The sequence below is a fragment of the Bombus fervidus genome, chromosome 11, assembly GCF_041682495.2.
Source record: "Bombus fervidus isolate BK054 chromosome 11, iyBomFerv1, whole genome shotgun sequence".
Classification (NCBI taxonomy): domain Eukaryota; kingdom Metazoa; phylum Arthropoda; class Insecta; order Hymenoptera; family Apidae; genus Bombus; species Bombus fervidus.
In genome coordinates, this window is record NC_091527.1 from 5,693,961 (window position 1) to 5,707,477 (window position 13,517).

The window sequence follows — 13,517 nt, forward strand, 5'->3', positions numbered from 1 at the left end:
TATCCAGAAAGGAATCTCCTTTTTAAAATCTATAACTTTCAGCAATTGTGAATACTTCCGCTAAGTGGGATACTTTTACTTAGGCTTATGAATTACATTGTTAAAATTTTAAGAGGGTAGAGGGTGATCCAACTAAATGGGATTGTTTGTATAATGAAATATTTGAAATTAATTCACTTCATTCTAGAATAGATATATTTATACTATTTTAACATTAAATCAGTTAATAATAAAATTTTCTCTATTTTATAATTTCATAGAATATGATAAATTACATTAGTAATATACGTCCAAATCTATTTATCTATTCACGTAAATGGATTTTAAAAATCGAACAATCTGAAATTGCTTATCATCAATATCGATATATTCTTTCGGTTCGATGTCACTAATCTTCAGGTTATCCATATAATACATTCGCTTACCTCTTCCCATCAATTTTTATTCTTTCATCATCGTTGTCCATAAATGGATATTATTGAAACAATTAAATAGTAATGAGGAAAAATTCAAAATTACAAATCATAAGCTTTTTACAATTAAATTACAATTTGTTACGTAAAATACGTTTTGTTGACATTTTCTGATCTAAACGTACGAAATTACAAATATGTCAGATAGCATGGAACGAGATAAAGTTGAGATGTTCACATCTAAAGAAAGAGAAGAAGAAGAAGAAGAAATGAAACGAGAACTTATAGGTACCTGAATCTTACTCTTTTTAATGAAATACTTTCATTAAAAGCATCAATTTTGTTAATTATTTTTCTTTTAATCATAACAATTTTATCATTTATCTATTAATTTTTAGAAACGCTAATGTGTTATTTTATAAAATAATTTTCAGATATGAAAATGTACGAGACATGGTATACTTACAAAGATATGAAAGAAATTTTAGGGTTTATTAATGAATCTAAGGATATGGCAAATATGACTAATGATGAAAAAGATACACAAAAGGTTGATTTACTCATATTTAATAAAGTCTTTGTTTATTTTGAACATAATTGTTTATATTTATAAAAATCATAAAATATGTATTGCTATAGTATATTATGTACAATATGTAATTAAGATATGTATATTACTATGTTTTTAGGAATTAATCCAATCTTCTAGTGAATGTACCTCTGAGGTAATGCTCAAGGCAAATTTAGCACAAGAATTGGAGATACAAGAACACAATGATGCAACTCAGTCGATACACTCTTATAAACCTAACCATACATCACCAATACATGAAAGAACATCTTCACATGGATGTAGCAATTCTGATCTTGCCGCTGCTATTGCTGATTCAAGAAACCCTATATACAGAGGGAAAAAATTTGATAGCAAAGATACATTTATTAGATTACAAGACAATTCAAATATCCGAGATAATTATTCTCATAGCACGAGTAAATATATTTCTTTAAAATCAAAAAATTCTTTACAAGATTCAGATATTATAAATAGCGCAGAAACAAAAATGGACACAAATTCTGAATGTGATCAAAAATTGGATCGATGGCAAATTAATCCACTTGATTCTTGTGTTAGTGAAAACGATGTGCCTTTGCAAGAGCCAAATCGGCCAGTAGTTGAAGATCGCATGCCATTTAGATTATGCAAAGATGCACAAACACCTGAGACGCTTGAGAAGTTACTGCCTGAATTAAACTTTTATTTGAAACAAACAGCAGAGTTGTGGCATAGTTGGCACCGTACTACCGATACTAAGTTTCAATGGGGGTCACCCATTCAGGTGGGTACCTCCATCCAATCCATTTCTTACAGATCCTATCATTAATGAATATAAGAAAATATTGGATTATTTGGGAGACTTCATTGATTGGAATTAACATTTCTAAAAGCAGAAATTAAGTTCTGCTATGTTTTTGATGAGATTGAGATATTGGCTCTTAGCTAGAATGCTCAATTCTATTCATTCTATTCAGTGGATATACTGTAATCTCACTGTCATTTATCCTATCTTTTACAAAACTTTTTTAATAACGAGAAATTGAATACTCTAGTAACCTGCGAAAATTGTTTAAAGGAGTTCATTTCCCAAAAAAATATCCTTCAAAAAATAATATTCATGAAGCTATTTAATAAATGGCTAAAAAGTTAATATAAAGAATGATATAAATGTATATTCGACCAAATTAAATCGAAATCAAACTCATTCCATTAAATTTTATTATGAACTTTCTGAACAATCCAATATTTATTTTTTTCGCATATAAGTTAAATTCTTCGTAATACAACATTGTGCCATGGAAAAAAAATTACCTGTATGCACAGATTTATGTTTAGAATGATAATGTTTTCTCCTAAAATATTCATAATTTTAATATAAATTTCTATTGATTCTTTTTAATAAAAAATGTGTAACTATTTATTAATGTAATATCTCTTTGGCATAAATAGTATCAAATTTGATGTTGTTTCTTATGCTTACAATTAGCAGTACAATGGTTGTGATAAAATTTAACTAACATATTAAAGAAAACTTTACTGGCAAAGTTTACATATTTTTTATTTATATATATACTGATAAGATAATTTGAGAACAAATAACATTGATGCTTTATATAAAACTGATCGAAAATTATGATTGGTGTTTCTTATAAAAGTTGTAAAGTTTGCATTTATACAAACATATGTATTTATAAGTGTTTATAAAGAAAGAACAGTAATTAAAACTGTAAGCTACAATCTTTGAATAAATCATATTTCTGTAAAAAAAAGAATAGTTTTATTGTTATAATTCTAATCCTTCTTTCAACATTTCTATAGGTGGGTCTTGCTAAAGATAATTTGGATAAAAAATTAGTAAAAGATATTAAGACTGATCAGAATCAGATGGAATGTACAAACAAACATAGCAATGAACGACCTCATAAACGTAAATCAACTATGATTCTTTCTTCTTTCTCTGATATAACATATTCTAGCAGTGATGAGGATCAAAATACTATTAAAAAAAAGAAAATTCAGTCTCATGAAGATACAAACAGGGTATTACGTTCAAATAAAATGGTATGTAGTGCTAGATGCAGTGAAAAAAATAAAAATTTAAACCAAGACAGTGATAGCAATCTCTTAGCAGATAATATGGAAACTGAAAATTTTAAAGCAGAATGTAAAAAAGAATCTAAAGAATATTTATCATCTGAATCAATTCCCTTATGTCCAAAAAAAGTACCTCACAATGTTAGAAGAAGTATTACTAAAAGGAGAGAACATGTTATTAATATGTCTTCTAGCAGTCCATTAGCACATAGTAGCAATGAAAAACAAAATGCAATAACTTTAATATCTAAAAATAAAAGTAGTATTCTCACTGATGAAAAAATTCTCATAGAATTAGAAAATGATAATGCTAACGACAATGTTAAAACAATGTTTGAGAGTACAGAAACTAAACCATTACCAAAGAAAGGTTTTTCAAGTAGAATAAACAATGTATATGTTTCTTTGGAAAAACTTCAGCTTAAAAAACGAAAAAGGCATGAAATTGAAAAGGAAGAAGCTGAGAAAAAGGAAGCTGACCAAAAGAAAAAGAAAGAAGAATTTTATAAGAAACAATTAGAAGGGAGGCAAAGAAGAGAAAAGCAAAGAGAAGAAGAGGAAAAGCATAAAGAAGGAAAAACCAAAAAGTGGAATACTATAGTAGACGTGAGATCTTTAAAAAAAACTAACAAAGATGAAGAAAGATTACGGGGTTTAAATAGACAAAACAAGTGTACAACATCAGTAGAGGATAACATGTTGTCCAAGGTAATTATATTCTTTTTCTTTCTTTTTAGTACTATATACAAGTAAAATGTTACATATTTGTGCCTCAATTCTTTTTAGGACGATAGTACTTCTGTATCTAGAGAAATGGAGATAACAGAGAATAATCTCACAAATTATGTAAATTGCCCCATTTGTAATAAATCTTTTCCAAGTGATAAAATAGAAACACATGCTGCTGGATGTGAACAATATATATCTGATAATGAATATGAAAATGATTTATATATAGTGGAAAATAAATCATCACCAATAAGCATTAACAATACTGAAATTCTTGAATGTGGTGTTTGTTCAAAATATAAAACCACTAACGGAATACATTATGAAGATCATGTTAATAGTTGCTTACAAAGACAGCATGAAGAAGAATCGTCAAATGGTAATTATTCTTATTTTCTCTTTAAATCAGATGTAAACAAAGTTATATATTAACAATATCGTATGTTTTTAGAATATTCAAGCAATGAAACCAGTAACATTCCTAACTCGCCTATTCGTTGTTTCCGACCAATTAGTGAACAAACTCATTCACATATAGATTATAGAAGACAATTCTCCTCAGACAGTAAAAGACAAATATATCCTAGTAGAAAAAGAAAACGTTAACAAGTACTACTGCTATCTTTAAAACAACAAATGTATATGTATGTATGACATATATATACACTGATAAAAGAATTGATATTTTATCATGCTATTAATGGTACTGTTATACCATTCATATCTATCAGAAAAAGATTATAACAATATGAAACGTACACTTCAAATTTCTTATAAAATACATAACATATAATTCTTTTTGCGTTTATTGTAGCATTCCATGTTTTGTAAACATTTATGTATATGTGTGTATTCTTTTATTACAAACATATTTATTTCTTTAGACCAAAACTAAGTTAAAATATTTTTATTTACTTTCTGTTCATTATCAAATAACAAAGTAATGATTAAAATCACTATTATTATTAAAACATGAGTTTATTTCTTTGTGGGTAATTAATTGTACAGTTCGCACAGTAAATTTAAATGATATAAATTAAAGATTCTTGTTAAAATGCTTAAATAAAACTGCGTTTGATAGAAAGGAACGTATAAGAGATTAAATATATAATATTAAGTTTTGTAGATCAGTTGTAAGCATTTATACTGTATAGTAAAATGTATTTTTTTACAAATGATTCTCGTTGTGAATAAAATATTATATTATGTCTTTTGTATTATTTATTCTAAATTAATTATAAGTAATGTGTTAAGAACTACAAATCATAAAAATAGTTAAATATTAATTGTGTATTGAAATTATATTTACTTCAAAAAAATATACTCATCGTCATAACACGATATAAGAAACACGATTATATTAGATGAAATTAAATAATATTCAAGATTATTTAATGAAAGAAATACTTATAATGATAAGCAGATACATATCTCAAACATACATGATAAGAATTCAGTTGAATTTAGACTTATATACGTACATATTACAGCTTAGATATATATAATATTTATAAAAATAATTATCAAAATCTCTATATAGTATAAAAAATTCATTGAATTGTCGTAAAACAAGTATTATGAAAACAATTTTTCAATTTATAGTCATTCTACTTTTGATTAACAGTACTTTGTCCCTAACCTTAGATGGTTCATGGATAGGTATTAAATATGTTATATAAAATACACTAATAAAACTTTCTTTATATAATATCAATCCTATCAATATATAATATATGAATTTCTGATTTAGGTAAAATTACGACCAATAAACATGAACATGGTAAGAATTTTTTAAAATTATTCTCTAATAATATTATGATATTGATTATTATTAATTGTGATATTAATTATATCTTTTTAGAAATCATATTTCCTGCAACTGTACCAGGAGGAATTTATACAGATTTGAGCAAGGCACATATTATACCAAATAATTTTAATGAAAATAATGATGTAACTAATCGATGGGTTGGTAATCAATCAGTTACTTACACTAGAGGTTTTTATGGTAATTATTTTAGATTTTTTAGTATAAGGACGTTAATATGTTTATACAAGTGTTCTTGATTTTAAATAAATTTGTAATATTTATATTACAGTAAACAATAGCTTATTAAATGCACCTAAAGTAGTATTAATTTTCCATGGTGTAGATACATTTGCTACAATCTTTTTAAATGCACAAAAAGTTGGAGAAACGTCAAATATGTTTTTAAGATATACATTTGATGTAACAAAATACTTAGAAGTAAGAAATTCATTTTTTATTTATTCATATCATACAATTATTTATTCTATTTATTTATTAATATTCTACTTTTCAGAAAGGAGAAAATTTATTGGAAGTTTCTTTTTCTTCCCCTGTTAAAGTAGCTGAGGCCTTACACAATAAACAAGCATTGAAGTATGTTATTCCTCCAATATGCAATCCAGATAGTTACAATGGAGAATGTCATGTAAATTATATAAGAAAAATGCAAGCAAGTTTTTCTTGGGATTGGGGTCCAGCTTTTCCATCAATGGGTATTTGGTGTGTTTAATTTTATTATTTATTTACATTATTTGTTGTTACATATTAATAAAAAAAAATTTTAGGAAAAGTGTAGAAATAATTCCCATAAATGAAATTTATATTACGGATGTTACAACAGATATTCATAAAGAAGGAAAATTTTGGAATGTTATAATCACATTATTTCTTGAAACTACCTCACGAAGTAACACAACTTGTCATATCTCATCTATTCTTAATATTGATGAACAATCAAATATTCATAATACCAGCAATATTAATTTACAAACAGACACAAAAAGTACTATACTTCTTAAAGTACCTACAGTATGTTCCCAATAGTGACATATAATTTACTAATATTTGACCAATATATGCTTTTAATAAAATAATATTTTTACATAGAACCTTGTACATGAATGGTGGCCGAATGGTTATGGCAATCAAATTCTTTACTCATTAACTGTAACTGCAGTTACTTCTACTAATGTTAAGCAGAAAACTATGCGCATTGGTTTTAGAACAGTAGAGCTTGTACAAAAGACTTTGAAACAAGGATTAAGCTTTTATTTTCAGATAAATAATATTCCAATATTTGCGAAGGGTAGTAATTTCATTCCAGCTAGTATTTTTCCTGAGTTAACTACTAAGACAGATACAATTAAACACTTATTAACATCTGCCAAGGAAGCAAACATGAATATGCTTAGAGTATGGGGTGGTGGACTTTATGAATCTGAATTATTTTATAATATAGCTGATGAATATGGAATCATGATTTGGCAAGATTTCATGTTTGCATGTGGAATGTACCCTACTACAAAAGACTTTCTTGAATCAGTTAAGAAGGAAGTAATACAAAATGTACAAAGATTAAAAAATCATCCTAGTATTGTTCTCTGGGCTGGAAATAATGAAAATGAAGCAGCTCTATATGGAAATTGGTATGGAACTGGAACTAAACAAATATATAAAACTGATTATATCAAACTTTATGTAGACTTAATTAAGAAAGAAGTAGAACAACTTGATTCCACACGACCTTTTGTAATATCTAGTCCTAGTAATGGATTGTATACAGAGAAATATAATTATATTGGAAAAGATCCATATTCAAAGTTATTTGGAGATGGTAAAATATATCTTTTCACTATAAAAACAGTTTGTATTTGAAAACAGGTGTAATATAATAATATTTTAGTTCATTATTACAACTATTTTAATAATGGATGGGATATGAACCAATATCCTCGTGCAAGGTTTTCATCTGAATATGGGTTTCAATCGCTACCGTCAATTTATACTATGTTGCCGGTTACAAGAACTATTACTGATTTAGATATAGACAGCAACTTCTTTAAACATCGTCAACATTTACCATTAGGAACAGTATATTTGAAGAATCTTATTTCAAAAAATTTAAAATTACCTGACACTCAAGATAGTCTAAGAAGATTTGAAAATTATATATATTTAAGCCAAATTAATCAGGCTGTTTCGGTAAAAATACAAACAGAGTTTTATCGGCAATCAAAGTCGGATTTAAACGAAATAGGAGAGGGAATGACAATGGGTGCTTTATATTGGCAATTAAATGATGTTTGGCAAGCTCCATCTTGGTCTTCCATAGGTACTGAAAATAGGATGTAATATTTAAATTTATTTTGATGTCACTGATAATCTTATTTATTTAGATTTTGATGGACGATGGAAAATGCTTCATTACTATGCTATGGAATTTTTTGCACCTATTATAGTTACATACTATATCAATAATATGCAACTTTTAATCTATATTGTCTCTGATATGACATATTCAATAAAAAATGCTACTTTAGAAGTGAATCTTTATGCATGGAATAGCATAAAACCTGTACAATCATATGTTCATCCTAATATAATTATTGTAAGTATATGACAAAAATACTTTGCAAATAAAAGAAATGCTTTTATATTAAAACCTTGCAATCAACATTTCTTTTTAATAGGAACCAAATACAGTAACTAAAATTCATAATAATTTACTAGAATATTCATGGATTTTTAATTCTACAACACTTAATGAATGTCAATCTAACTTTAGTACTAAAAGTAATTGTATTACAACACTCACCTTGAGAGATAAAACTGGAATTCCAATAGCACCAAAAAATTACATATATCCAAGCAATGCTCTGAAGAACATTGCATTACCAATTGCAAATGTTTCTGTAAGTTTATCCTTGAATCTACAAAAGAAATGTTATGCATTTTTATTTAATATGAAATATTTCATTTTAGGTAAAAGTAAATGATAATCATTTACCTGGAAGATATTTTAATTATCCAGATATTGAACTTGAATTAATAACAAATAATATAGCACTTTTTGTATGGCTAGAAGTTGGTAATGTTTGTGGTCGTTTCTCAGAAAATGGTTTCCATATGTTTGAAAATAAGAAAAATGTTACTTTCCATGCATGTGAATCTATCACACCAAAAGTGCTAAGAAAATCTTTGAAAGTTACTACACTTTCTGGTATTTATTAAATTCGTCTAATACTGGTAACTCTCGGATTCTATCTAAATAATGATTGTTTACCTTTGTAATATTAAATTTCAAGTCCTTCGTGAAAAATATGTCTCGCGATGTAAATAAATTTCGAATCCAATAAGAATAACGAGAATAATTAGAAGTATACTAATTATTAAATACATTAAATTTGACATTTTGCTTTGTTAACTTAAAAATTTATCTTTAATTTTGGACAATTTTTTATTGGTTACTATTGAAAATTATACAATGGCTTTTTATAACAAAATATAACATAAATATTGAAGTTAGTACATTATCACAATGAAACAAAATCAATGTACGTAATATGTATAATAAACAATATTATTAAAGAGAGTATATATAATTAATATAATTGGATTATTAAAAAGGATATATACAATTAAACATTATTATATATTTGTTATTTTTCTATTAATCAATAATATCAGGAGTTAATAATTTGAAAATAGTACGTTTACTTTCTTTTTCTATCAAATTCTACTATTTAATTTCAAAAACTACGGAAAAATAATTTATTGAATTGATGCAATAACGCACTTACAATGCTAATAAGCGTAAGCTGAGATTTTACTGAATTTTTTTTAAATATATTATTAGCAAAACTCTTTCATGTAAAAAATTCATCAAAAAATAATAAAATATACAAGCAATTATTCTATAAATATATGTACATGTAACAAAAATTACATGTATAGTAAACTATCTTTTTTAAAGACTAGATAAAGATATCTTATTTTGTAAATAGTACTGTGTGTTAAAATTCTTCATAAAGATAAAAGTTATTTTTTATACTATATATGAACTTTAAACATTTATAAATATGATTTATGTTTGATTGCTTTTAAGCTTCATTTAAAGCACTTGTTAAATGTTAAGATTTACTATTGCCTATATCTTTAAAAGTTAATCTACCAAGATCTGTTAATTTTTGTTCAACTATTCAATAATAAGTATTATTAACAACTTCCCTATTACTGTTTAATTTGTGCATACGTGGGTATAACTTCTTCTGATGGCGAATGCAGGTAACGACGACTTAGATTAATTGCTACCATTATACAACATAGCAATAAGGGACCAAAAATGGCACCTTCTACGCCTAAGCAAAAGACACCACCTACTATGGAAAGACCTGTCAGATACGGATGTCCACCCCTAAAGTAAAAAAGCGATTAATATAAATGTAGTTGTATGTATCTAAATAAATATATTTTTATTGCAATTTCTAAAAATTATAATACCCTTTAATTTCTTTGTAGAATTCAGTTACAACAATATTGCAAGGAAGAAAATGAAACATGAAAAACAGAATAGCAGTCATAGATCCTTGAGTAAACCAGAGTTCCAAAGTAGCTGGGATGCAAGCAAAATATGCATCCAAAAATGGTACGGCACCGAGTATTGTTGCAAAAGCTGATGGTAAATAAATTATTTTTACTTGGAACAAATTATGTGTAAACCATGTCCACATGCCAAAGAAAGAAGCAAGTTTAAATGTTGCAGCAAATACTCCAATTACTGCTTCTTGTAATGCTACAGCAAACCTAGAAAAGATAAGATGTTAGGCTTCTCTTCCAAAATACTTAATAGTATATATTTTTATAATTCAATATATACATACCCCTCAACATGGAGAGTGCTTATAAATAAAAAAATTAATTTTTCAAAATAATTTATATTACAATTAATACAAAATATATTGATGTATTATAAAATCTAAACATTTACCTGTGACAATTAATAGGACTAAATACTGTAGTTAACTCAATAGGTTTGTATGTTTTTTCACTAGCACTAAGGAGGTAAAAAAGCGTCGTAAAAAATACCACCTTAAAATGAAATTTTCATTACATAAAATATATATTCTAAATATTTTCAAAATATATACGCGTGTTTTGTAATTAATTGATTACCATACTGAGAGTGAAATTAAGTACTGCTGATCCACTCATAAGTATAATATAAAATAATTCTGTAAAAATTGTTAATATCACAGACATATTTCCCTTCACTATGCTCCAAATGGAGTCCAACACTGACATACAAATCCCAATATTTTCTTTTACAAAGTTTTGTATATTGGTCATGTTAAACAGTTCTACATAAAAAGAGAAAAACGAACACATCGAATAAATCTGGATACTGCTGCATTTAATTGCATTTAATTTTAAATGTGAAATCTTACGTAAAGGTGTTTTGCCAAAACTTTCTTTGAAGCTTTCCCACACTGAATAAGCTGCCGTAACATCTACAGTAGGTCCAATTAAATCAGGACTTTCATTAGACATCATCCATGCTTGATAAAGTCTATCCCAAAGTTCTAAAACTTTCTTTTCCAACTGTTCAGCCTTTGCAGTATCTAAATCTTTTACCAATCCTTTTATCTACATCATATATTACATATTAGTATTGAAATATATTTAGTAATTATAAATGTATACATATATCTTACTCCATCAGAAATAGCACTTCGTCCATATGTGTAAGCATTATCTAACACACTATTAACTGAATCTTCCCATTCTTCAGGTAACCAATCAATGTCTGAATTATTCATTAGAGATGAATTGAGTACCTCTCCAGTAATATGAATAAGATGCATACCTTCTGTATAAACCTAGGAAAAGCATAATAATTTATAATCATTTATAAGATGTATAAGGTAGCATTTATTATAGCTTCATTGTACCTGTATAGTTATAAAAATAGAGGTACAAGTAGTAAATATAAGTAGGCCAAAAATCACAGCAATTGTTACTACAGAATCAACTGAAGCTTTCAAGGCTTTTGTTAATTTTTCATCAACCATGATTCCAATTTTATATAAACCTCTAACATTAACTGGTAAGAGAGCTTGATGTCTTTCTATACACCACGTTTTTATAATTTGTATAATAATGTTGCATTGATTTTCAATCATCTTCCCTACTCCAAAATAACTCCCAAGTTGTTTAATAATATAAAAGGCTATAGGAATAATTAAAATGTATATCATCCACCTATGTTTCCAAAGGAGCATACCAATGCAAGCATATAATGCACCATACATGTATTTGTCAGTATCAACCTTATCACTTTCTATATCTATAGACATTCGTAATTCTGTTTTCAATCTTCTTAACAAATAACGATCACGTAATGGTATACTAGGTGGTTGCAGTCTCTTCATTACACCTCTATTAGTTGCATCCAATGACATTGACTTGCTGGAGAATTTTTTAACTTTTGTTTCTTTGTCTTCTTCACTTATCTTGTCATCCATGCTCTGTTTACTGATATTTTCTATTTTTTCACTTTTAGAAAATGAAGGAAATGAATCTTGTTGTATATTTATAGTTAAGTTATTTGTTAATGCAAAGCATATAGCTTCCATGAATGTCATTTGTTTATTTTCTAATTCTTGGTTTTCCACAATGCCTACTACCTCATAAATAAATCCTATCAAGTATAGTATCTGCAGTGTTATAAATACAATAATTTGATAAGCACCTAATATGTTTGAGACATATAAACTAATCATGAACCATATAACAAATGAGGTATAACGGAAATGTATGGAATTATTCGGTGTCCAATAAATATACAACACAGATAAATATCCAATAAGTATAAAAGCAATCTGTAAAAATTACATTACTATTATTGATCATTATCGATATGTGATGAAATATATTTTTTATTAAGCATTTTTTAGATAGTTAAAAGTTACCGTAAAAGTGTTGCATGTTGTTATAAAAAATCCAAAAATAGTACTAAAAATTAGACATATTCTCCATATAAGGCAACTTAATATAGTAGGTATGTAATGATATATAGTTAAAGGTATCGCAGCCAATAAAAATGCACTGGCAATGTATTTAATGCGTTTCCATAAAAATGATCCTATACTGTCAGATACTTTATCTATTATTTGTACAGGCAGCACTATTAAATTTATTATTAAAGGAGTATGAGACGCTTCCGTTTTTTCAAACCATGACTGTACCATCGTAGTTAACGAATATTTGAAAGGGAATAGAACAGAGCCACATAGTAGAGCCCAAATTAGAGGTTTTACAAAAGGTCTCAATATAATATACAATCCAAATCCTGCTGCTGAAACTAGACACAAAAAGAACAGTGCCACGGCATTATAAATGCCTTGTTTTAAGGCTTTTTCATGACCCGCACTGAAGCCGGACAGCATGTTAAAGAGGTTATCCATAGGCGACCGTGTACTATCCATTGTGAATACGTAATCAATTCACTATTAGAGCGCTTATTATTTAATTTTGAATTCTGTTACCACTTAACATTTTGTTAAAAAAAGTAAAAAAATTATACTGAATAGGAAAATAGTAATAAGAGTAAAGTTTACTGTAAGAAGTAACAAGTACTGTATACTGATATTGTGCAGTAGTGATTAGCGAGTAGTCGTGCATCGTGCAGTATCCCATATTTGTATATATACATATGTATGTATGTGTATACACTATGGTATATTAGTTAATGTCAATAAAAGAGTGAAATGACTGAAATCAGAATAAATAACATAATACATCATTCTACATTTAACATATTAGAAAACTTGTTTTTTTCTCTATTTAAAATAAAAGATAATTTACTTATAAACATAAATTATCAGCTAAATGAATGGAATGAAATGGCATGTTAAAA

The 13,517-nt window shown here is 27.0% G+C and overlaps 2 protein-coding genes across 3 annotated transcripts; one reads left to right on the top strand and one right to left on the bottom strand.

Moving 5' to 3' along the window:
• Nucleotides 1–376: 376 nt before the first annotated feature.
• Beta-man (beta-mannosidase) lies at nucleotides 377–9,190 on the top strand. The gene is made up of 15 exons (XM_072012185.1): nucleotides 377–701; nucleotides 848–963; nucleotides 1,103–1,750; nucleotides 2,788–3,771; nucleotides 3,850–4,171; nucleotides 5,543–5,572; nucleotides 5,654–5,800; nucleotides 5,892–6,040; nucleotides 6,117–6,322; nucleotides 6,388–6,631; nucleotides 6,710–7,436; nucleotides 7,506–7,934; nucleotides 7,999–8,210; nucleotides 8,293–8,514; nucleotides 8,585–9,190. Exons 1-15 carry the CDS (start codon nucleotides 611–613, stop codon nucleotides 8,831–8,833), a joined length of 4,776 nt encoding a protein of 1,591 aa, XP_071868286.1. The 5' UTR covers nucleotides 377–610; the 3' UTR covers nucleotides 8,834–9,190.
• On the bottom strand, nucleotides 5,891–13,381 carry LOC139991844 (transmembrane protein 245). 2 transcript variants are annotated; one of them, XM_072012188.1, is made up of 10 exons: nucleotides 12,571–13,381; nucleotides 11,551–12,480; nucleotides 11,314–11,478; nucleotides 11,047–11,245; nucleotides 10,775–10,959; nucleotides 10,590–10,690; nucleotides 10,483–10,500; nucleotides 10,103–10,405; nucleotides 8,610–10,016; nucleotides 5,891–8,532 (listed from the first exon to the last, which is right to left on the bottom strand). In XM_072012188.1, the coding sequence occupies exons 1-9, from the start codon at nucleotides 13,084–13,086 to the stop codon at nucleotides 9,833–9,835; spliced, it is 2,601 nt and encodes an 866-aa protein (XP_071868289.1). In that variant the 5' UTR covers nucleotides 13,087–13,381; the 3' UTR covers nucleotides 5,891–8,532; nucleotides 8,610–9,832. The 2 variants fall into 2 exon arrangements, with proteins under 2 accessions (XP_071868289.1, XP_071868290.1); XM_072012189.1 differs by lacking the exon at nucleotides 10,483–10,500 and having other exon boundaries at nucleotides 12,571–13,380.
• Between the last annotated feature and the right edge of the window lie 136 nt (nucleotides 13,382–13,517).

Coding starts and splice junctions, on each gene's coding strand:
- Beta-man (XM_072012185.1), top strand. CDS start 611: ATGTCAGATAGCATGGAACGAGATAAAGTTGAGATGTTCACATCTAAA. Junction 6,041..6,116: donor ATGTAACAAAATACTTAGAA/GTAAGAAATTCA, acceptor TCTACTTTTCAG/AAAGGAGAAAATTTATTGGA. Junction 8,515..8,584: donor TACCAATTGCAAATGTTTCT/GTAAGTTTATCC, acceptor ATTTCATTTTAG/GTAAAAGTAAATGATAATCA.
- LOC139991844 (XM_072012188.1), bottom strand. CDS start 13,086: ATGGATAGTACACGGTCGCCTATGGATAACCTCTTTAACATGCTGTCC. Junction 12,481..12,570: donor CAACATGCAACACTTTTACG/GTAACTTTTAAC, acceptor TAATTTTTACAG/ATTGCTTTTATACTTATTGG. Junction 11,246..11,313: donor GAAGTGCTATTTCTGATGGA/GTAAGATATATG, acceptor TATATGATGTAG/ATAAAAGGATTGGTAAAAGA.